Here is a 27,262-nt window from a genome sequence, read left to right on the forward strand (position 1 = left end):
TTATGACCTATTTAATAGCATTTGTATCACCAATATTATTACACTTACGGGCACTTTATTGAATATATCCTTTTATTAAAATAATAAATTTGTTGTTTTTTATCCAAATATCCCAATGTATACAAACAGATATCATTGATGACGTTTGTGTATATCACTACACCAAATAACAAACACTGATTTAGGTTGGCTTATGAAATGTCATGGCAGCATTTAATCAAAATTCATTTTAAATGTAAATGTGAACTATCAAAGTGCACGAAGTTATACGGCAAACTGTCGCATGCTCGAATTATCATAACAATAGCAATAACTAATCTAATTAAAATATAGATCTATAATTTCTCATATGTAGTAAAACGAAATCAGAGATCTATAATATTTTAATTAGATTGAACAATAACGAACGACTCGAGGACAAATGAGGAAACAATTGTCGAAATCCAAGACCGAAATTGGAAAGTTGAAGAAAGTGTTGAAACAATGGGTCAGATCGTTCATACTATAGTTGACAAATATTCAGCAAATGCTGAAGAGATATCTCAGATAAAAGACAGGATGGAGACGATAGGAGAGGATATTGGAACATTCTCAAACATAGCCATTAAGGAATTAAAAGCCGATGTGTTAGATCTAAAATGCAGAAGCATGAGCGATAACCTAGTATTCTCCGGGTTAGCGTTTCAGCGGGAAAAATCGTGCCAATTGAAAATTCAGAACTTTTTATTAAACGAACTGGACATACCGTATAAAGTTAATCTCGGTAGCGTTCATCGATTTTGAAAACCCGGACTGAACGGAGCCCGTCCTATTGTAGCCAAATTTATCCATAGAGATGAGTTTGAAGATGTACTTAAAAATACATTCAAGCTGAAAGGAAACAATTTGGGATAAGCGAACAATTCCCGATTGAAATTGAAAGAAAACGGAAAGAACTTTACCCTGTAATGAAGAAGGCTAAGAATGAGGGTAAACAAGTTAAACTGGTAAGAGATAAATTATATATCAATGGGAAACCGCATACATCACTCGACACAAAACCAAACGGCACTGAATATAGGGATGGTCTACTACGTCAAGCCCAACAAAATTCGTATGAAACAAAACTGTAAATGAACGCCCTTTTAAAAGGTCCCGACAGAAATCTGGAAACAATGACGCCATTAATGAGAAAACCACGCCGATGTAGGACGGGTCGAGACAGTCCTCGAAAAATCAGAATGATCAGTTAAATTATTTAAATCTTACTTGTATTAATTGTTGTGGAATTAAATAAAAACTCAAATATCCTGAATTTACGGAGCTGCTGTATAAAACGGATATTGCTGGCATTGTAGAAACAAAACTAGACGATATAGATGATATACAATTACATGGATATGAATTGATTTATAAAAACAGAAATAAAATTGGCAAAAGAAGGTCGGGGGGGGGGGGGTAGCTGTAGCGTACAAAAACCATCTCAAAGATAATATTGAATATATCAAAACTGAAAGTAAATTTGTTTTGTGGTGTAAAATATCGAAAGAAATATAGAGATCAGATGCCATTCTTTTGGGAATTATTTACACCCCCCTGAATATACTTCATATTCATCCATTGATGCAATAAACGAAATTGAGATGGAATTATTTGAACTACCACATAGGTTTTCATAATGTTTACTTGTTGGTGATTTTAACGCAAAAAGCGGGCCCGAGGATGATTTTATATGTGTTCCCGATAGTGAATCTCATGTCGATAGATATCGAAAATATAAAAAAAATAATTGCTGTTTGCAATATAGACCAGTATGACTTCTCTCGCAAAAGGAACAGTAGAGATAAAAACAAGAATAGGTTTGGAAATCAACTACTAGAATTTTGCAAGGGAAATAACTTCTTCATCATGAATGGGAGAACTCTAGGTGACATAGATGGAAAGTTCACATGCCGTAATTCAAGCGTTGTTGATTACTGTTTCTGTATGCAGCGCAGATCTTATTCAAAATTTTACCGATTTTAAAGTACTTGATTTTTCAAGTCTCTATTCAGATGTTCATTCCCCAATCGAGATATCGCTGAAACAAACAGATCAAGAAGTTAGCACCAAATGTAGCGATGATCCTAGAACAAATGAACAAAAAATAAACAATTGGACTAATGAAAAATCAAACAAATTCCTAGAATGCTTGAACCTTACAGAAATAGAAAATATTAATTCTGAAATTGATGGCACAACAGTAGTGACGCAAGAAACAGTAGATATGATAATAGGTAAAATAGGCAAAGTGTAAATAAATTCAGCGGGAAACATTTTTGGGTTTAAAGTCAGTGCAGGAAAGAAGTCAGAACATAGAAAAAATAAACCATGGTTTGACCATGACTGCAAAGCCGCCAGGTTAGAATTCCGTAAGATGAAACGAAATAAAAATAAGTCACCGTTCCACAGCGCACTTGTGTCAGATGCCGAGAAGAGATATAAAAATACAATGAACAAAGCTCATAAGAAATACAGAAGCGATTTCCGAAAGAAAATGGATGATCTAAAGCAAAAGGACTAAGGAATTTTGGCGACTTCTTAATGAAAACAAAAGTACAGCTCAGCCTAAGATTGATTTCGACAAATTGGTCTCATATTTCAAAGAGTTTAACAGTGATCTGATAGATGATACAGAAGAGCAACACATTGAAATTAATATTTCCAACGAAGAAATAAACGATGAGTTAAATAGCAGAATTACAAAACATGAAATTCTTAAAGCGCTGAAACATCTGAAAAATAACAAATCATGCGCCGAAGACAAACTGATTAATGAATATTTAAAAACATCCGCTCATGTTCTTATAGACATATATGTGAAAATTTTCAACCTAGTTTTCGACTCCGGAAAAATCCCAAAACAATGGGTCCAAGGAATGATAAAACCTGTCCACAAGAACAAAGGTGACAAACGCAACCCCAAAAATTACAGACAAATAACTATTGTGAGCTGTTTCGGAAAAGTCTTTACAGTGGTATTAAATGAACGCCTTAAAAAATTCTCAGAACAAAAATCTCTTCTTAAAGAAAATCAAAAATTAATGGTTTCCGAGAAAACTCCTCAACAATTGATTGCGCGTTTCTTCTGAACTATCTAATTGAAGTTTTACAACACTCAAAAAAGAAACTATTTTGCGCATTTGTAGACTTTGAAAAGGCCTTCGATACGGTTAATCGTAATTTCTTATGGTTTAAAATGCTGAACAACAATATAAAGGGGAAAATGTTTATTACTATTTTTAGCATGTACCAGAATATTAAATCCAGCTTGAGCTATAATGGTCAAATTTGTGAACCTTTCGCTTGTGAAATCGGTATCAGACAAGGAGAAAATTTGTCACCGTTTTTATATTCTTTATACTTGAATGACCTAGAAGACTATCTCATCTCGGAATATGTTTTAGGTATGAACACAATAAGTAACAATATAGAAGAAAAACTTGGAACTTTAATGAAAGTATTCATAATTCTCTACGCAGATGACACTGTAATCATTGCAGAATCACCTGACCAACTGCAACACGCACTTAACAAATTTAAAAAGTATTGCGAAACCTGGAAGATGCGAGTAAATGTTGCTAAAACTAAAATCTTATTTTTTTCAAAAGGAGAACTACAAACCATCCACTTTTCCGATTCAACAATCATCATATTGAAACTGTAAAACACCTTAACTACTTAGGAATTATTTTCAGCAAAACAGCGACAGCTTTAAACAATGCAAACAACATCTAAATGACAAAGCAACAAATGCAATGTACAAAGTTTTAAGGAAGGGAAGAATTCACAATTTATCAATTAAATGCCATGTAGATTTGTTTGCCTTACTGGTAAAACCTATTCTGCTATATGGATGCGAAATATGGGGTTACGAAAACATTGATATACTAAATTTTTTAAGCTACTTTTACATCTTAAGCCATCTACTCAAAACGGCTTCATTTATGGAGAAGTGGGTCGGTATCCCCTAGAAATAGATATAACAATTAGAATTGTATCTTATTGGACAAAGGTAATTACCGGTAAAGAAAGTAAGCTCGCTGCTGTAATGTTTAGATACCTTTTCAAGTTAGCACAATAAACAACATTTCGATCGCGATCATTAGACAAAATGAAAAGTATTCTAGACAATTGTGGATTCTCTTACTTATGGTCATTCCAAAACACATCACCTAACATTAAATCGATAATTAAACAAAGACTAGAAGATCAGTTTACACAGTCATGGTCAGGAAAGTTAAACGATTCGCCTAAAGCCCTGAATTATCGCCTATACAAGACATCACACAATTTCGAACACTACCTTAACGTACTTGATGATAAAGATGTAAACAATGTCGCGGTTTAGGACAATGAATCATAAACTGCCGATTGAAAATGGTAGATGGCAAAACATTACCCGAGAACAGAGAAAGTGTCCGTTGTGCAGAGTTGCTATAGGTGATGAATACCACTATGTAAAGGAATGCAGCAGTCTCTTGACAGATAGAACACTACTTAATGACAAGAAATACCTAACGAACTGTAATGTTTTAAAATTTAATGCTATTATGAACCAAATACAGAAATCTAAACTTCGAAAATTGTGCCAATTTATTAGAATTATAAATGACAAACTGGATTCTCTCTGATGTTATCCTGTCGGCTATACTGATCATACCGTTGTAAAAAACTCATATTTTTGATCTTTTTATGTTTAATTGTTAGTTTAGTTTTGATCAGGTATTTATACTTTTAAAATGCTTCCTCAACAAATGTACATATATGCAATGTAATGTAAACTAATGTGTTTTTCTGTATACCTTGGTCCAACTTAGGCGATACCAGAATAAAATGATATATATTTGCAAAGCCTGTCAGTACAATTATTTGCTAATTCAATAAACGAATTTGATTTAATTTAATTTCATTCTATTAATATTGGATATATTCTTTTATCAAAAAAGAACTTTTGGTATAGTACCCAAATTTTAAAATTTATACAAACAGATTGCATAGCATTGGCGACGTTTGTGTATAAATGTATCACTACAACAAATATCACACACTGATATATGTTGGCTTATGAATTGTGATGGCAACATTTAATCAAAATTCAAACAACAACAATAACAACAACACCACCAACAACAAAAACAATAACAACAAATATTATTATCCTTAAATCCTGCATTTCATGTTGCAGAATATTCATTTTCATCCGGTCTTGTCCACAGTCAGTGATTTTCAGTTCATACCAGGCCAAGTTGTTGACTTTCAAAATCCTCCTCCCCTCCCTCCTTTCGTAATCAAATAGTCATTACCTTACTGAAAGTTAATCATGCTAATGCAAGGGAATTGTCAATTTAAAGTCTGAGAAAGATACGACCATAAACATCAAGACCGTAAAAACTAGATTATACTGCATGGTACAGCATTTTTTACTAACTGACTGAATTATGTTGAAATTCTTAGAGAAAAGGATTGACGTATACATTCTGATGTATTTACAATTTATTAAAATGTACCTTTTGCAACAGTATTACCAAAATGATTTCAATACCGTTCTGTTAGCCTAGCGAATAAATTTATATAGTACAACTGCAAATAGCTCTCCTGCCCAAAATCGATAATTTCGTCAAGAGTGCATTAACGTTGCTCTAAACGAAACACTATAGTATATCGAACGACGAATCCATTATACATTGTGCAATTTCTATCAATGAAAATGTTGCGTGTTACTATGATTAATTTCGTTCATCTATATTTTAAGTTTAAAGATATGAGTTAATGTCTATATTTTTTCACTTTTGGTAATTGATAATTGATGAATATTAAACGGAGTCAATTGTTGATTTCAGTTAGTTTGAATTCTCGCAGATATTTTATTGCCAATCATATATGTATGTTGGCTCATTGCTTTTTAGCCAATTGGCATTTCATTTGCTAAAAAAAATCTTTTATTTGCGCCAATAATACAGATACATTGTAAATAGTCAAATAAAGTATTAGATAAATTGAAAAAAATACTTTTAATAAAAACCACAGTAGAAGCTTTGTACTCTCATGCGAGGTTTTAATACAATTGAAAATGGAAACGGGAAATTTGTATGGAACGCCAAAACTGTCTTGTTATATGGAACGCAAACACTGTCTTGTTATGCCCATTTTCATTATATGATGTGCATTTATCTTTATATGATGTGCACTTGTCATCATATGATGTGCAAACACCTTTATATGATGTGCAAATATGATGTGCAAAATAATTATATGATATGCAAACATACTTATATGATGTGCATATATACTCATATGATGTGCAAATATACTTATATGATGTGCATATATACTTATATGATGTGCAAATATACTTATATGATGTGCATATATACTTATATGATGTGCAAATATACTTATATGATGTGCACATGTACTTATATGATGCGCAAACAGTCTTATATGATGTGCAAAATTAATGTACTTATATTGTGTGCAAAGATTCTTATATGATGTGCAAATATACTCATATCATGTGCAAATATACTTATATCATTTGCAAATATACGTACGGATTGATAGTTTAGTCTTAGATGTATGATTTTTTTATTAGTTGTTAGTGGCTTTGAACTAGCTGTCAGATAACTGCGAGTACTCTCAGATCTGTTCATTGCGTCTTTTTGTGTCGGGATGTATAAGTACCCGGTCACGTCCACTTGTATTTTTGTCCATCTGATGAGTTAAGCCTTTTTCAACTGATTTTTATAGTTCGTTCTTATGTTTTACTGTTATACCACTGTCCCAGGTTAGGGGGAGGGTTGGGATCCCGCTAACATGTTTAACCCCGCCACATTATTTATGTATGTGCCTGTCCCAAGTCAGGAGCCTGTAATTCAGTGGTTGTCGTTTGTTTATGTGTTTTACATAAATAAGGCCGTTAGTTTTCTCGTTTGAATTGTTTTACATTGTCTTATCGGGGCCTATTATAGCTGACTATGCGGTATATCATGTGCAAATATACTTATATGATGTGTACATATCACTATATGATGTGCAGTTACCTTGATATTATGTGCAAACATCTTTATATGATGTGGTTGTGTCATTATATTATGTGCTTGTAATCTTATATGATGTGGTTTGGTTTACTTCATAATATGATGTCGAAACGTCATTATATGATGTGCTTTCATCGTCGTTATGGTCAATGAACATGCTTACGATTAAGAATGATTACTGTCTGCGTCATAACTGATTCCGAACTGCTTCTGCGGAGTAATTGTTAATCAGGCTCAAATGTTTAGCTGTCGTTTTGAAAATGGTTGAGATTTAAAAAGAGATAAACCTTGGCATGTTAGTCACTCGTTTTAAGATGTAAAAAATCACATCTGATATTGTTGAAAAATTGTCAAAATATATGAATTGCAACGTTTTGTTTTTATCGACTGGTCTACAATAATGAACATACGGTTAAAGTTATTAAATTTAAGAAATAATTCTTTTATGTCATGCTCTATGCTCATTTTAACAAGGTAAGGCATTATTATTGTCAATTTCTGTATACCATTAAAAAAATTCTATAAGAAGTTAATACACGAATTTCTAGTAGGTACATTTATGTTAATTTTGCCTTGTTGATTATTTTAGCTGTTCGAGTTTCTCTTTATATATTCTCAAGATAGACACACAAGAATGGGAAAAAAACAGACTTTGATAGGGTAATGGCTCATATAAGGGACCAGTCATTTGTAACCCAAAAAGGGGGATAGGAAGAAACAAAAGGAGCTTTTAATTTCATCATTTTTTTTAATGAAAAGGTGCATTCAATTTTACATAGTTATAGATTTGCGGTATATTGTTATGGCGATGTCTTCAAAATCCGTAGGCATCAATTCTTACGCCTGGTTCCGCTCGCCTCAATTGTTAAAACCTGAATCTTTAGTTTCAACAATTTCAATAGCAGAACATTTTTCATCTGAAGCTAATATCGAATGAAGTTGTGGTAATATTAATGAGACAATAACCGGCAAATCCAAATTAATTTCGAGAAGTCACAAACAACTTCCACACTTGAAGTTTTAGATCCACTACTGACGCAATACTTTAAACTTATAATGCATTTAGAAACTTAATACGATTTATTTTGTTATTACGAACAAAAGTATTGAAAATGTGTGTATGTGTGTTTGTGTGTAATTGTCCGGTGTTGGCTTTTTTGGGGGGAGGAGGGTTGAAATTTTTAGGTTTTTGGAAAGGGGGGTATTGATTGTTTTTCCTTCTTCAAGTTGTAGACTTGAAAAAAAAATAAGAGAAATTCCAGTTTCCTCACACGTCCCCACCCCAATGAAAGAAAAAAGAGATTTCTACTTACGTAGCTTTCGTGTTTGACTGGTAACCGATCTATAAATACGGACATTATAAAGTGCAAAATAACACTCCTTATCGCTTGTTATAAATTTATTTCTTTAGATTTTTTTTAGATCACAGATTAATAATATATAATTTGTATCACTACAATATAATAGTAATTACGGTGAGGTTGAATTCCCGGATATTTATTCATCATCCACGCACGAACTTGTCTCAGAAGAAATATATCTGTGTACATTAACATCACTTTCAGGTACAGATATGATTTTTTTCTGAGACAAGTGCTTGTTACCATCCACAAGAATTTGCGGTCATCCGATGATCAGTACTTCACTACTTTGATTATATCTGTACTTGTCTATACCAGTTTGCAAGAAAATGTTTCTCTATAGATATACTCATATGCAGTAAAGCTTAGCGAAAGGTATTGCGACGTAATCAGTCAAACAAGCTTTATAATTAGATTAACTCTTTAAGGAACGATCGTTTTCATTGATCAATTCAAACCTTCGACCTCACACCTGCGAAAATAGAACACACGTACTATATAACGTTGAATGGACTGATCAATATTCACGTAGCTGATCAAGGTCGTTTAAAGCTTCCATCGTCGTATTTGCGTACATGATTGTGTTCTTGATTAAGCAATCACAATTCTAGCTTTTATAAATGTGCATGTGAAATTCATTGGTTTTATAATTTTCTGCAATTGATAGTAAAATTTTAAACTTTAAAATCTTAACAGTTTTCACATCGAAATATTTAATTCAAATGTGTCCTCTGGATCAAGGGACGACATCAAAAGTTCAATGAAAAACTAAAAAAAACTCAATCCACATATTTTTTTCATTGACTTCCCCCTCCCCACACGTTGCCCATCCTGCCTTTTCTTTCACTCATGGACTCGATGAATTAGCGTTGTACTTGAAAAATGAAACCGTACTTTTCTAAACACTTTTCATATTCTTTGACAAGTTTTAGGTATTCGACACAGGATAGAGATTTTTTTTTCTGATTCCGTTTACTTGAGAAAAAAAAATTCCGAAATTGTAAGTAAATTCATAACATGTAACCAACCATGCTTTGTTAAAAAAAAAGGCAGATGGCAAACCATGGCACAGGGAAATTACATGTAGTTTATAAACTCCAACGATATACTTCATGAGGTTTTGCTATTCTCGGTTGAAAAACGAACGTAAATTGTATATAATAATTGTAAATATGTAACATGGTATGTAAATAGAAACAATAGTTTTAAAAAAAAAAGTGTTTATTCATAAAATGTTTTGATAAAAAGGTGGGTTTCTTCTTGTATATGCATTTAGTCATCCTTAATTTCTTGATATTTGTTTATCAGTTTATCATACATGTTTCGTTTTGTATTTCATTTTAAATACGAATACATACTACATGTACGTTAACGAATAGTTCAACAACGTTTTGCAGCTCTATTCTTACAGTATAAAATTAAAAAATAAATGTTCATCCATTTAAAATCGAAAACAGTACATTTATATTTAAAAAAGAAGATGTGGTATGATTGCCCTTCTGACCCCTTCTGTCCGGTGGGCGTCCGATTTTTACGGATTTGTTCTTAAAAAGTGGACAAATCTTAACTGCGGGATAACATCTTGTATACTATAAAAACATATATAAAGAAGATGTGGTATGATTGCCAATGAGACAACTCTCCACAAGAGAACAAAATAACACAGAAATTAACAACTATAATAGATCACCGTACGGCTTTCAATAATGAGCAAAGCCCACACCGCAAAGTCAGCCATAAAAGGCCCCGAAATGACAATGTAAAATAATTCAAACGAGAATTGTTCCTTGTAAACTACGACATTTCTCACAAGTATTAATTTATTATTTTGTGCAACACATGCAAAAGAACTGAATAATCATCGTCGATGTAACTTTTCAATTTATTACAACAATATGCCTTCACTGAATTCATTCAGGTGCTCAAATGATACGATTAAAGTTATTTTGGGGGACAATTTCCTCCGTATATGGTACGCTTAGCTACTGTGTGTATGTTTTATAGCATGAAAATAATAAAAGAGGAATGTCAGTGCAACCCATCATTAATTATTGTAATGGATCAGTATTATGAGATACTTATTATAAGTAACTACGACATTGTTAGGATTATAACCTGTCGTCAGTATGAAAGAAATTAAAAGTGGTTCATATATTCATTTGTATAAAAGCGGCACATGCATTTTATTTTATCCTTATATTTCTCATTATGCGGTACACGATAATTGAGTTGCTGCTATGCATAAAGAACTTAGAATATTACTTAATACAAAATATCAGTATAATATTTCGACCCCTCTATTTGAAGTTAAACAAAAGATTTATTTAAATCTTTTGACCAAAGGTTTGTAAATTAAACAAATCCTTGTTTTTACGTTCGTAGTAACATAGTACATTCCATTGTCGGTCACCTGTGTCAATTCACGTGCACACTGACTACATTGTTTTTGTATTTGAATCTATCGGCCAATGAAATGAGACGTTACAAGTTGTTTGTTTACGATACGCCAGAATGTTATCAATGAACTATCAAGTGCTAAACTTCACTGCATTTCACTGTAAGTTATCAAGATAATAGCCAATAAAACAACAAAACTCTGAAGAGCCAAAATTGCCCAAAGAGGACCTTTACTATAGATTTGCACTTTTTGTTGTTTTAAATCTATTATTATAGTTTCCAGGATAAACGCAAAATATTAAAAGCCGCTGTCGCATGTCGCAGCTGTTTATTATATTAAACGTACCTTTTCACATATAACCTATTTGTCATTTCTTTTTATTTCCGGATTATGATTAATGATTATGATTTTTGCATAACATTTGATTTTTTCTTTTGAAGACGCCAAACGAATGAGTGGATTTGAGCTGTATGTATCGAACACATCCACAATTCCACCTGACGGATACCTCTGTTATGCAGATTCTGGTAATGATACAGATCTTCCAAACATCACTCAGAGTATTCCTTGTTATCAACTAGGACAATATGTTATTTATTACGATACTACAGGAGCAGAAGATCACGGACCGATTGTTGAACTGTGTTACGTTGAGATAAATGGTAAGTTAAGCATCATTGTGAACAACACGTATTTTGATTAGCAAATTAGGCGATTCAGTCTATAAACTGTGTTTCCTAATTTCGAAAATGTTGAAAAGATAATATTTCTAAAATGTTTTAAATAAGAACAAATTTGTTGAACCCTGTGTCGACTCCCAGACAATGGTTAAAGCCATTAGTAAGTCCTATTCATTGCCCCTTTGCAGATCACTAAATGTGTTTTTATACGATTCACAAATACTGATGTTTTTAGTTTACAGTTTTCTATAGATGTTTATTTGATAATTAACACTGGCTACTTTTAATTTGCAAAACACTCATTTGCAAATCCGCCGCCGCCTCTCCCTAGAGCTACAGTGTCATGTATAGAACCAAAATGTACGGAATTACATGGGATTCAATAAATTCATACTTTTTTATGTTGTTATCAAATATATCTTGCAATTTGATTAAGAAAAACATGGGATTTTCAATATCACATGGGACAGGTCAAAGTCACATGGGATTGACCATTATCCGATTGGATTTCGGTAAAATCCCATATGATTTATTGGGTCCCATGGGATAAGTGTAGTCCCATGGGATATTTGTTGTCCCATGGGATATTTGTTGTCAAAAAAAAAATCCCATTGGACCATATTTATCCCATGAGATTTTAAAAATCCCATTGGATAAATATTGTTCTTTATAAAATGTTTAAAATCCCATGGGATAATTGATTTCCGTTAAACATCAATAAAATTAAGCACAGTGTTTTTTTTTTGTGTTTTAGCTATCAATCTCTTAGATTTTTGTGTGTGTTTCAGTTATCAATCTCTTAGTATTGATTTTATGGTTGATGATTCTTCATAGCTGAATATATTTTTTTCCTTGGATATTGTAATGCAATATATTGTTCTAAAACTGTTTCAAAATATCAAAGCAAATAATATATGTATTGATATATGTTTATTCTGGAATTTATTAATACTTTTTAAAACACAACTCTTTACAACATTTAAAATCAATAAAAAATATATATAAATATAATCAACAGTCTTAAACAGTCTAATAAAAAGGCTCAACATAACTTATTTTTTTAAGTCCCCCCTCTCCCCTCAAATTATTTTGTTCAATATATATACCCCCTTCAAACTATTTTTTCCAGATATATCCCTCAACAACAAAAAAATAAAACAAATAATAAAACAAATAATTTAGTTTTGTGTAGACATATACTTTAAATTTATAAAGGACATATATTTACAATAAACAATCAATGTTTACAAAACATAACAAATGTTAAAACATCATTATATCAGTAGTCTTTGTCACAATTTCGTCTTCTAGTTGGCGACTAATATTTTACATCATAAAGACATAGGGTATATATGGTTTTTTTTTTATAGTTTATATTCAGTATATATATTTGTTTTCTCTAAGTACTATAGTCAATGTAATCCCTATTGTTTTCTTTAAAATATTACTTGAAACAAGTCAATAGCGTTATGAAAAAAACAATTGTTGTGTGAATATTATATAAGGCAGAAGAATAATGCTTTGGACATATATAGTGAAGCAATACAAAAGTATTAATTTGTAAATAAACAGTTGAACATCAGTTGAAAAAATTTTGACATCATGTTTTCTCTAAAGTATTTAGTCTGACAGGTTAAGAATAACTTTAAATTTATTGATAATTGTTGAAGAAGTTTATTCAAAAGCAACACAGCTTATAGCATGTATAGAGTTTACCAAAAACATAATACATATTGCATGAGTGTCAAAATGCAACTGTAATCTATTTTGAATGATCGAATCTTTCTTGCATTAGCAACAACATTGCTTTTGCATAATACAAGGTATACATATATGACAAATATGACAGAATACAAAGAACAATTAAATAAATTAAATAATGCAGAATACAGAGTTAATTTATTATAACATGTATAACATATTAACTGATAATTTGCGATCTTAGTTTCCATGCAGCTTTAAGATAATTTCATAGTTTCTTAGTTAAGCTTTTTGACCCAGCTTGTAACAAAAAAATAAGGTTTCGTGTATTTGGCCATGAACAATAATACTTTGGCAAACACATACATCTAAGTGTTCTATATGCAGGACAAATCAACACAAAATGATATTCATCTTCAATACTATTCATTTTACAACATCTACAAATACGATTATCTCAAAGAATATTTTCATAGCTACCTATTTCGAAATATAATGTCAAGCTTCCACTACGTAGTTTTGTAAGTATATTGGTATTAAAATCATATTGTAAATAATTCTCCATACAAAAATCTAATTTAAAACATTTATAGATAGACAGTTTTTCTCAAGCATTAATATTAGCATACCAGCTTTGATAATATTAATCGTTGATACGTGATTTAATAAGGTCAAGTGACACATTTATGTAATCTTGGTTAATCCATATATAATTCAAACCTAAACTAAACAAAAGGTATCCTACATTGGATGCCCAATTTGTTTTGCCATTAGAAGCATCAATACATAAAACTTTATATACACCATACACACTATTTGGTTGGTCCTTAATTCAATGCAACCAATATTTAACAATTCTATCACTACAAAAGTCAAAAAGTCTGAAAAGACCAGTTTTTGTCTGAATTTGCATGAATTTTTACTCGACATTCTTAATTTGTCTGTATAATTTCTAAAAATTCTTGACATAGTACTAATTTGTCTAATAAGGTTCTTGATTTTTCTTGACACGTGTCTTGACAGTATTAACATTGTCTTAAAATTTCTTGACACTTCCTGTATCATCTGATAAGAGTCTTGATGAGTCTCGACCAATTCTTGACTGTCTCAAATTTGTCTCGATCTGTCTTGACATATTCGTGACATTCTTAATAATGTCTGAATATGTCTTGACATATTCTTGACATTCTAAATAATGTCTGAATATGTCTCTACACATTCTTGACTATCTTAAATATGTCTTGACACTATCTCAACAGTATAAATTTCGACTGAAATGTGTACAGACTTATTCTGCACTGTTTATGCCATCCTATTGCTGTTATATACTCCTTTTTATTATGGCTAAACTAAACTTTGAACAATAAAGGATTAATTTGGTAAAGTAAGTTACTCTTTTTGTGCACCTAAGTTGGAATACCCTGAATAATCCTCCATGTAGTTTAATTTTGATTTTGTTTTATAAAATTTTTAATTAATTGTTTTTTTTTGTTTTTTTAAGGAGGGGGAGGGGCGCTTTCGTGTAGGTCAAAGAATTTGGTCTCATCTGGATTCAAAAACCTAATTCATTTTTTAGAAAAACCCAAAAACATTTTTTATTAAAATTTCTTTTAATCTTTGGAATGGTCAACTGATAAGTTGTATGGCTGCATACAGGTAAATCAGTAATTTCTATTTGACAGTTGCGTGTATTCTGGGGTGTGGAATACCTTAATTGTATGGGGAATATCCTGTCCATGTGTTATTCTTAATATACATTCCAACATATGACATAACACAAATTTTTCTTGTGTTAAATGAATGATTTGTATATTATCATAATTTGGTATTTATATAAACCACATTTTTGTACAATAATTATTTACCATATTAACATTGAATATTATGAATGTAGAATGAAATATGTCTACAGTATGATTGGTTTTAATCATTTAATTAATAAGCTTTAGGAATCTAAATTTGTATTTTTTTAAACCCACATTTAAATAGTTTTATATCAACACACCCACATTTAATTTATTTTATACATTATATTTCATAGCCATATTTGCATTTGTAAAAATATTAAGATACCCAAATTTTCAATTATTTTAAATGCCCAACTTTCATATTTGTTTTAAGAAGTGTAACTTGAAACAACAGTATATTATCTAAAGAGAAATAAAGATTAAAGTTATATCATGAATATTGGTCATGATTGTAAAACTCAGAACTGTCTAGTAAATTTACGACACAATTCAAAATGTTCAGAATATGTCAAGTCATACTGAGAAAAAATAAGAATGTCGAGAATATGTCGAGAAATTTCAAGACAGTATTCAAATGTCAAGTATTTATCAAGAAATTTTAAGACTATATTCAGAATGTCGAGAATATGTCGAGTAAATTTCATACAAATTTGATATTAATGAGAATTTGTCAAGAAAAATTAAGACACAAGTCATACTTTTGGATAATGTCGAGTAAAAGTTCATGCAAATCAAGACAAAAACTGGTCTTTTCAGACTTTTTGACTTTTGTAGTGTATATGTCCTTGACATACACATCGGGAAGTGCCCGAGATCACCACATAAAAACAAAATTGATACAGTTTTACCCAAGTTGAGTATATATCGTAAAAAAGATTATGAATATGTTCTACTTGGCCCGATGAAATCCCCACACCTCGGAAGCATAGTTCAGAACGGATCCAACCATACTATTGGAAAAAAACCACTGTTGACTTGGAATGAATACTCTTTTGATAAATAAAAGTTGATCAAAGATGATAGAGCTCTAGCTCCTTGTTGTGTCATTCTTTTTTGAGTTTGAACAAATTTACCATTGAAATGTAACTGCATACCAAGGTATATATATGATTTGACGATTTCAAGTTCTTGGCCTTCGAAATAAAAATGGTCAGGTACGGGCTTCCAACCATTTCGAAATACAACAATTTTTGTTTTGTTCGTATTTACAGTTATATTCCATCTCCTGCAGTAGAATGACAGTTTATCTAATAAAATTTGCAATGCATCGGGAGACTTTGCTACATGTAGCAGAACTGTATCGTCAGCAAAAAATATCAAATATATGAGGTAACCATTAAGTTCGAATATGTCACCATTATTATCCACTTGTATATCACTGATTATATCGTTAATGAAAAATAGGAACAGTAAAGGAGAAATTGGTTCCCCTTGTTTCACTCCAAGGAAATTTACAAACGCATCAGATAAGCCGTCTTTGGTTTAAATTCGTAGACTCACGGTTTTATATACTGCTTTAATAATTGTTATAAATTTCCAACTGACTCCACTTTGTAACAACTTGTACCAGAGAATTCTCCGATTACATTATTAAAGGCTTTGCGGAAATCGACAAAAGCACAATAAACTTTAGACATCTGGTGTAATATGTATGATATGATTCCATGTAAAATGAATATGGCATCAACAGTTGACCGGCCTCGTCGAAATCCGAAATGATTGTCAATAAGCTTTTCTTCGTCATCGGTCCAATTGATCAATCTGTTAGTCAAAATAGATGTAAAAATATTTGACATCACACTAACTAGGATAACAGGACGGTAACTATTTGGGTCGGATAATTCTCCACTTTTTGGAAATGTTATAAGGATGCCTTCTGTCCAAAAATCAGGGAAATTCCCCTGTTGATTATGAAATTAAAAAGCATTTTCAAAATAGGAACAAAAAAGTTCGGCCCGGCAATAAACATTTCATTAATAATACTGACCAAAATTTTCAAGGATTAGACTTGGCAAATACCTATAGTTCGCTTATAGTTGGTCACCGCCAACCGTTTTGTTCGATTGTACCTGTGTCGGGTTAAAATAAAATGTTGGCGATTAGCATCAGTTGGATGACGTTGGTAAAAATTTCTAGCAGAGTTAAACTCTCGTCTCGCAGAAGCACAGTTCTGGTTAAACCAATCGTTATCATGACGTTTCACATATGTTGTGATACGTTTCTGTACAGTTTTACCACGTACAGCAAAAGCACTGTCATATAAAATACGGTTTATCTCCCTTATCGCATTATTAACATCATCTGCACTATTCATGTTTTTGACCAACGAAATAAGTAATTCATTATGTTGTGATAGCAGTTGAATATAGTCTTGGTATTTACTAGAGTCCCATTTAATTAAGGTATTTGTGATCACATGGCAAACTGGTGCACTGAATATTGTTATTTAGACCTATCTCGTATGATAAAGGAGCATGATCAGAAAATTCATTTAAGTCTATTACACCAAAGTTCTTGATAATACCATAGTTTTCGGGACAAACCAGCAAATAATCATTTTCACTTTGACCCCTAGATGTACAAAATGTAGAAGATCCAAGAGAATCATTGCCGAGTCGACCATTCACAATAGTTGGTCCTGTATTATAGTTGTATTAACTTGCGTCCGTATGCGTTTATTACTTTGTCCACCGAGCATCGTTTTGAAATAGTAGGAGATACATCGGGCTCAAGGCAGTCGATATACCTTTCTAAATTATCAGTCTCAAGAATATCATTTAGCTCGCCAGTACGGCCATTCATATCACCACAATTTAATCATTTTTTTTATTTTTACCTATTGTAAAATTAAATTCTTTCATTTCACAGCAATAAATAAAACTACCAAATAAGCTTGATTTTTGTAAGATCAATACTTAATTTAGTTAGATGGGCTGATTTACACAAGTCAAGACTAAATTTGAAGGTCAAGACTACCCGAAACAGGTCGAGACAGGTCGAGACAGGTCGAGCCTTGTTTGAGACCATTTCAGACTACATCAAGATCATCAATTACTGAATCAGACTAATTAAGTAAAGTTAAGACCTAGTCAAGTACACTTAAGTACAGTTAAGTACAAAAATGTACAGTCGAGACAATGTCGAGACTTGTCGAGTAAAATGTGTGCTCGATTTTACTTGTCGAGCACAAAAAACTGGTCTTTTTAGACTATGATCAGTTTGTAGTGAGAGGTATCGACCCAGTGATGTAAAAAATGGAAAACAACACGTTTAATAATTTATTGCGTCCGAAGCGATTTTCTGGATTTACCTTCATCAGGAACGCTCAAAGCCAATCATTAATCAATAAAAGTGACACCACCAAAATTCAAACTCGATGTGTATTTTGTGATAATAAGTATTGTATATAAGTTTCATAACATTTGGTTTATGCGAATGGAAACCAACTTCGGTACATACCAACGCAAGTACGGACAGACAAGGATAAAAATACTACAAAACATAAGTTTCCAACTACTGATTGAAAATTGTCCTCAGATTTGCCTTTTCTTTTCAGATCCCTGTGGTTTCATGCTCTTGTTCATATTCTCGAATATTATTTTTTAATTTGAAAATGTATTATGTTTAAGTATCTGATGTCTTTTCTGCCTTTGAAATCTTGCATTTTCTTTTTTCAGTAGTTCATTTTCAGCTCTCAGTCTTTTGTTTCCTGTCTGTAAAAGTTTTAAAAAGTGAACTGATTGTGTATGTTAGTATCTTTTTGAGTGTTTGAGTGTACATATACATGTTGCAATTTTCTATCTTACAGAATCAATTAGCCAATTTTCACAAAAATAAAAATCTCAAGAAACCAATAAAAATATACTCTTTATGCACAACAACTCAGCAATTTTTCTTTGGTGTTTAACCATACATTTTGGATTTGGAATTATTTACAATATTTTTTACTCATTAAGACAGCCTATTTCAAATGGAGTCTTACCTTTAAATCTTCACCTTTCTGCTGATTTTCCTAAAATAGAAAGATTTATTATAGCTATGTCTTAATTTCAAATCATACTGTGTTAAAATAAACAACTGCGCCATGAACGCATGATACGCCCTTCGCGTTTTCGAAGTTCAATCAATTCCCAATGTCAAATCAGAAATTCATGAAAACTGAAAGGGAGCTTACATCAATAGATATAAACAAATCACCAAAGTTTTATTCAAATTGGTTAAAGCGTTTTTGAGTTAATGTCAGACATGTTGACGACACACAGATGGACAACGGTAAATATACCATAATACGTCCCATTAACGGGCGTATAATAAATGAGCATTATTGTTTATGAACAGCATTTTTTGTACTTCTTTCTTTACTTTATTTGCATATTTTCTGATAATAATCATGATATTTATCTTTGGAGTCTTATATCAATCAAAAAACATGCCCCCCTGTGCATTAACACATATTTTTCTATATTATTGTAATCTATCTAATATAAATACACAATTTTATACATTAAAAGTTTAGTGTTCTTCATATTGACGGCTTTTTGCAGGTCACTTTTAAATCATTCTCTTCGAGAAGCACCAAAGTTTTAAGCTCTACATTTATTGATATAAATAGTACTGTAATTTTTTTTGAGGGCTATAAGGATTTTTGTATGGTTTTAGGTTTTGGTATTATTGGCTTTCTTACTCATTGCAAAATACAACACACAATACTTTATATTAAAAAAAAAATATTCCAACAGTCTGATGTTTATTGAATCCACCCAATTCTAAAACTTGAATGTTTATCAAAACAAATAACATACATGACATACCACTTCTTTCAATATATTAAGTAGTTAATATACAATATTTGATTTCTTTGTAATTTGTAAAAATCCTAAGTTTGTTAAAACTTTAACAATGAAATTAATAAAGAAAGAATAAAATGCCTATTTTATTAAGGAATAATTCGAAAGCTATAATTCCTAAATGAGTCTTTTGACAACAAGAAAGGGGGCAAAAGTAAGAAAAAAAATTACCTTAAATTCCTTAGACGCCAATCTAAATTGCTCCATAGTAATTATACCTGTTGAAAGTCTTCCAAGGAGACGATGGACTCTTGGTTCATCTCTGCAACCGACAAAAACCCTGAATAGACCAGCTGGTATCTCTTTGTACTGTTTGGTGGAAAGAATCAAGCCACCTCTGAAATTCTGGAAGATGTTGATGAGCTCCTCATAGCAACAACCTGGTAAACAAGCTCAGTTTATCTGTTCTCTGTATCTTCCACCAAATGTTGCCTGTAAAGAAATAAAAGATGACTATAAGCCACTGGTTATAATACATCAAAACCTCTGTTATTTGAATGAATCTTTATAAACATGCGATGGCAAAATTAACAACATAAATTACAATATAAAAAAACATGAATAGTCAGCAGGGAACAATAGTATAATACAATGACATATAAAGTTATGAGACTATGTAATATGGTATATTCCTTGCAGCTTTTACAAATAACATAATAAAGTTTATTTTGTGAAAGAATCATTCTGATCACCGTCTATAGTTATGGTCTTAAAGTGAAGGAAACGACAAACAAATGCTTAAAAATGGTTGTGATAAGAATTCTTTGTAATTTTCATAGGCCATGGTTTCAAGCAAGTCGTGCAACGTCATTATTTAAATATTTAAGTTAAATGCCCAATTCTAGAAAATGCAACGCCTCAGGGGCATTTACAATGTTGAATACAGTATGCTTATTTCAATTTTGTTTGGACTTGGTCTTAAAAATCTATGAATTGACAAATCTATTACTTTTATGAATTGAAAATGAGAATGAGTAAAAATAGTTTTTGTCAAACACACCAGTTTAAAACTTCACTGGGAGCCTTTTTCTTAGAACTTACAAAAGTCCTATATGAGCTAGTAATGAAAATTAGAGAAATTTTATAAAAATTATATACCTATGTCATTTGTTTATCTCACTATAAAATTGAAACTAAATTAAAAAATCCAATGGGATAAATATGGTCCCATGGGACAACAAATATGCCATGGAACTACAATTATCCCATGGGACCCAGAAAAATCCTATGGGATTTAACAATAATCCCATGGGATTTTTACCTATCCAATGGGTTATTGAAAATCCCATGTTTTTCTTAATCAAATTGAAAGATATATTTGATAATAACATAAAAAAAGGTATGAATTTATTGAATCCAATGTAATTCCGCACATTTTGGTTCTATACATGACACTGTAGCTCTAAGGAGAGGCGGCGGCGGATTTGCAAATGAGTGTTTTGCAAATTAATAGTGTACAGTGTTAATTAATTGATTAGATTATTGTCAGCATAATTAGTGCATGTAGTAAATGAGCTATTAATAATGGTATACAATTCCTGGGACTATTATTCGGTTCTATGTAATAATGTTGAGGGTAACGTTCACAAGACAGAGTAAGAGGTATACTGGGTATAATTTTGTGTTTCCATTTTGTAGATGTTTTCCGAGCGAGTACTCGAGTATCGCGCGGTATATCTAACGAGTAATGATCGATTAGTAAATTTTCACCGAGTTGACATTCATAATTACGTCGGGTAATATTTTTGAAGAAGATGGCAATAATTTAATATGACAATTTTGTGAATTTTCATTCTAATCAATTCTGTATATTGTTTGTGCTTTGAAAGAAAATCTCACATTTTTTTGCATTTATTTAAGATTTAAAAAACCGTGATTTCCGCATAGTAATATTAAAATCGCACATTCAGCTGAAGACGTGTTCGCAAAAAAAGAATCTCGAATGGTTGAAACAAATATACATTGCTCAAAGTGAATAATTATCTATTTTAACATAACAACTAATTTCAACAGTAAAAACAAATAACAAAACATTGTTCGATTAAAACAAAAGTGAACGAGTTGTCCTACGCTTCAGAATTTAATACTGAACTTGTCATGGACTTAATAGCTTAACATGCATGCTGAATTTGACATGGTTGCTTTTGTTACACATATACACATTTAAGTTTTGAAATCGACGATTGAAGTCCGCTATTTATGTTTATCTGTTATCAGAAAACGGGCTTAATTCTTATCGCTCTAAAGAAAAGTTTGAAAACAAACAGAACGTATAAAATTAATCCTTTGTTTGCATAAGGCCAAGCAATACCTCATTGGAATGCGACTGCAATACACATTCTGAGGTCACGCATGTTCATACAACCTCAGCATACAACACTCGTCAACAGCAATACACAAACGTAGTCCGGCAGTGGGCGGAGCTTTAAAGCAATATCTGTAAAGTATATAGCTACAGCATAGCGAAATCTGTTGGACTGCATAGGTGTCAGACCACCAATTACTCCCTCAAATTTAGAACGTAGTAAAAGTAGTCCCACTTTGACACAAAATTTACTTTTGACTTTTTTGGAGTAGTTATTTGCCTAAAGGCAATTCTTTCTTAGAAGATTTTAAACATGAGTTGAAAATTGGCATGTAGAAAAGTGATACATATACAATTCAGGATATACCTGGTTTCTATGCAGTTAAACTTAAGGTGAAATATTTAGAAAGTTGTGAAAATTGCCAAATTTGGTTACACAGATTGGGATTTTTAATTGGTGCCTGACACCTATATTTATGATAAGACACCTAATTGTAGGATAAAAACAGATTACCATTGGTCATCTCAACTCGATAGCTTTTTTTCACTTTCGCCGTACCGGCTCAAGCGAAAAAATCAAACTCGTTGAGATGATCAACGATAATCTATAATTATACCAATAGGTTTACCTTCTTTTAATGTTTTTTTTCTGTGTGTGTGTGTGTGTGTGTGTGTGTGTGTGTGTGTGTGTGTGTGTTTGTATAATCCATAGAGAATGTGCCAATTTTTCATAACCTATAGTTTGAAAAAAAGCTCGGTGTCTTATCATTTTATCATATTTTTGAACATATCACAATATACACTACATTTTGGCAAGTATGCAACATTCTATCTTTTTAAATTTGAACTCCCATACATACCATCTTTAGGAAGCTCGCTACTTTGTTTTGAACATAGAAAGTTTTTAAGAATAAATATGAAGACGTTTACAAATTGGTTGTACTTGTACTTGTTTTCGAAATATAAGCAGTTACAAATTTGGTGGAAATGATTCTTTCTAGAATAGCATTGACACACACCTCTTTCCTTTCAAAAACTATGAATAATACAAGTACTTTAAATGCCATTTTTATATATGACTTTTATGAAACGATTTTTGTCGAGCCTGCAACTTTTGTTGCAGAAAGCTCGACATAGGGATAGTGATCCGGCGGCGGCGGCGGCGTTAGCTAACTTCTTAAAAGCTTTATATTTTAGAAGGTGGAAGACCTGGATGCTTCATATTTTGTATATAGATGCCTCATGTTACGAAGTTTCCGTCAGTCACATGTCCAATTTTCTTGACCTCATTTTCATGGTTCAGTGACTACTTGAAAAAAAAGTTCAAATTTTTTGTAATGTTGAATTCTCTCTTATTATAGGTAATAGGATAACTATATTTGATATGTGCGTACCTTGCAAGGTCATCATGTCTGTCAGACAGTTTCACCTGACCTCGACCTCATTTCATGGATCAGTGAACAAAATTAAGTTTTGGTGGTCAAGTCCATATCTCAGATACTATAAGCAATATGGCTAGTATATTCGGTGTATGGAAGGACTGTAAGGTGTACATGTCCAGCTGACAGGTGTCATCTGACCTTGACCTCATTTTCATGGTTCAGTGGTTATAGTTAAATTTTTGTGTTTTAGTCTGTTGTTCTCATACTATATGCAATAGGTCTACTATATTTGTTGTATGGAATGATTGTAAGGTGTTACAGTACATGTCTAGCGGGCAGATGTCATGTGACCTTGACCTCATTTTCATGGTTCAGTGGTCAAAGTTAAGTTTTTGAGTTTTGGTCTTTTTATCTAATACTATATGCCATAGGTCAACTATATTTGGTGTATGGAAATATTTTATGATCTTGATGTCAGTCGCGCAAGTTTTATTTGACCGTGACCTCATTTTCACGGTTCATTGCACAGTGTTAAGTTTTTGTGTTTTGGTCTATATTTCTTAAACTATAAGTAATAGGTCAACTATATATGTTGTATAGAAGCATTGTTAGCTGTACATGTCTGTCTGGCATGGTTCATCTGACCTTGACCTCATTTTTAAGGTTCATTAGTCTTTGTTTAGTTATCTTGGTTAATGTTAAGTTTATGTGACAGTTGTTATAAAGCTTAGCTTTATACTTAGGACTATCAACATGATATCAATGATTAGTATAGAAGGCGAGACATTTCAGCGTGTGCACTCTTGTTAAAATTTTAATGTTATCGAAATTATATTGAATCAATGCATGTATATGTACTAAACTAACTAAAGTCTTGCATGCCAGTTTTTTTTTTATATATTAATTACACATCTATTATAATAACGTATTATCAACCTAAAAACATTTCATTCAGTGTTTGTGGATCGCAAGCAAATTAGCTTTCGGGTGTGTTATCGAGGTCTGCCGGATCTTGACATTGATACTTAGTAATTCATGACACCACAGTCGGAAACCCGGTTGAAATAGAACAAAAGAATCGAAGCTCTTTGTTAGAGAAGGCGATAAATGTTTACTGTATTGTTTACTATAGTGACAAAATTTTAAAAAGTTAATAGAAACAAATAAAATTGCAATTTTCTTCTCAATTACGAGGTGTTTTATTTTAAAAACACCATTTGCATAAGTTTTCAATTTATCTAGTACATAGTTGAGCTGAACAATTAGATATCAAGTCGACGACATGGGTATCTTTCAAGTTGGATGAAGAAAATGCATAACCTCCGATTTTTATGAAAAAATTACCACGGACGGAAAACATATCAATCTATTAGTTCAGTAATTTTCGTGTCTGCCCTTCCATTATGTGACTGAAGAAAAAATTCCAAAAAATGGGTAACAATTGTATCGAAAAGAGAAAATCGAGTGCACCTTTTTATGTTAGGGCGTGTTTGAGTTGAGTATTTTGTCTTGATATCGTACAAAATAAGAATATTTCATACATCGTCTCGCTTCAGATTCTATCATTTTTATATATTAAACCTACAGGTTGATTTTATAACACAAAAAAATCACAGTACTAAAAGATGAAATATATGGGTCAAGTGAAATACCTATTTTATGAGTCACAAAAAACAGAGAAGGTGTGTTCGAATAGCTATTTTTTTACTGAAAGTACTTGACGACAGTCTTTCAAGTTGGATGATGAAAATGCATATCTTCGAAAAATTCTAATTTTTTGTGTGTGATTACTAGGGTTTATAGTCTTCATACACTAAAAAAAATCTAGTCTGCCCTTCCACGAAATATTTAATTTTTTTAAATGTTTATGAATTTTCGAAAATTCCACCTGACAACCGATCAGACACTAGTTTTAAGTTGAATCAATGCAGACAAGATTATTAACTGATGCTCATTAGCTAGTTGATACATTTGTCTTTTAAAATACAACTGACATATAAGGATCGTAATGGTGCAATGTGGATAAATTTATCGGTTTCCAAGAGCAATATTGGTAGCGCGTCATCCCTACAATGGCTTCCATTTCTACGATTGTGAAAATGAACTGGCGTAATGGGGAGATAATTTTGACGAAGTAGACTCCTGACTGCAGAGCACGTGGAAAGTGGAAGTTAAGTGAATTGAAGAGCTATGCCATTCGTTTTTATATTTTCCTGGGTTCCCATTCGTTAATAAAAATGACTCCTTAACAGTTGTTAACTTATTTTTGGTATCAAATTGGTTCGTAACAAACCACAACCCGTTACTGTTACTTACCTCCAAGAGAACGTGTGTTTACATTCTGTCATCACAACTTTCCCCTCCGAAATTGCACTGAGCGGTGGCCGAAGTTATAATGAAAGACGTCGTACCTAAGGTTGCTATAAACAGTTTCGTATTAAAAACTAGGGGTTATTCCCCAACTAAAAATAGACATGGAGGGAAGTCCCTTTTTATCAACATAATTGGTGAAAAAGTATCATGTTTTTTGTATTTGGTTGTAAAGATATGTTAATTAACTTCAATTAAAGCAGGTTGAATGATTAAAATAATTTAAAAAAATAGATTAAATATACATGTTTTGAGGGGAGACAACACTGTAAACAGTCTGTTTTTTTGGCAGTGAAAATTGAAAACTTATTTGCAGCCACTGTAGCTCTTTTCGGAGCAGGCGAACGTACCCTGAAGCATGAATTTGTTGATAAACCAGGTAAAAATCAATGAAATTATACAATTTTGATTATGAAAAATGTGCAGGTATCATGTCTTCAGGGGTGTGCACATGACCTGATTTCATGTTTTTTAAGCTTAAATTAGGCAATGTTTTTCCCAGTTTCTCTGGATACAACTTTTTTATACTATTAAAAGTACACTTCTTTCTTATTCCATTATAAACTAGAGAACATTCTGATTTCGGTGATATCTAGTTTTATACAAGTTTCTTTATTAATCAGTCCACCACTAAGGGTCACTTATACATGGTCCCTCAAAATATGACGTCATAGAAAAAAACTGTTGATTGCACCCTTAAGGGACAAATATAAAATATAGTGATGTTTTAGCATAGAAATGTGTTAGCGAATGGAGTAAAATAATTCTCAAAAATATTGTACGGCATGTATACATTAATCTAAAAGCATCAGTTTGGTATGTTTAATGCAAATACTACAGATTTGTACATAGCAACCAGATATAAGAAAACCAGACTCTGTGCGAATATGAAGTTTTTTTAATTTTTTGCGACCTCATGATATTTTTATTCAATCTCTCATATATTTGGAACCAAAAGTTGCATATGAAAAGTGTAGATTTTTTCTACTTTGACCTTTACTCCTGATCAGTGTAAGATACATTTTTATTCATTATAATATATATTTGGTACTTTTTATAGTCAAAAAGGTACACATGCCATTCCTAAGAAAAACACTATTTCAATATTTTCTCAACTCAGCTATAACTTAGTTAATATAGTACTAGGGACAAACTATATTTAAAGTAACTTTATTCACAACTATTTCATAGTTTTTATTCTTTTTATTCAAAAGAAACCCTATTTTATGATTTATTTTCTTTGTAAAACTGATGAAAATGTAATACAGGAAATGTTTGGAATTTGCCAGTTAAACTGTTTGCCACTGGCCAATATGCCACTACTGCTCGACATAAAAAAAGAGCTGTAGTTTCACTATTCGTGGTCACAATCCTTACAGTAAGACATCATTTTAATCGGTAAAGTGTACAGA

At 31.8% G+C, this 27,262-nt stretch overlaps 1 protein-coding gene across 2 annotated transcripts in view; it reads left to right on the forward strand.

Annotated features, from left to right (window-relative positions):
* LOC143080576 (plexin-B1-like) overlaps positions 1 to 27,262 on the forward strand; it is a 92,956-nt gene that overhangs the window by 11,831 nt on the left and 53,863 nt on the right. For both annotated transcript variants that reach the window (XM_076256482.1, XM_076256489.1), the window contains exon 3: positions 11,258 to 11,479. In XM_076256482.1, the coding sequence (XP_076112597.1) occupies positions 11,258 to 11,479 (222 nt within the window). The remainder of the gene's footprint in view (positions 1 to 11,257; positions 11,480 to 27,262) is intronic.

The sequence above is a fragment of the Mytilus galloprovincialis genome, chromosome 1, assembly GCF_965363235.1.
Source record: "Mytilus galloprovincialis chromosome 1, xbMytGall1.hap1.1, whole genome shotgun sequence".
NCBI lineage: Eukaryota > Metazoa > Mollusca > Bivalvia > Mytilida > Mytilidae > Mytilus > Mytilus galloprovincialis.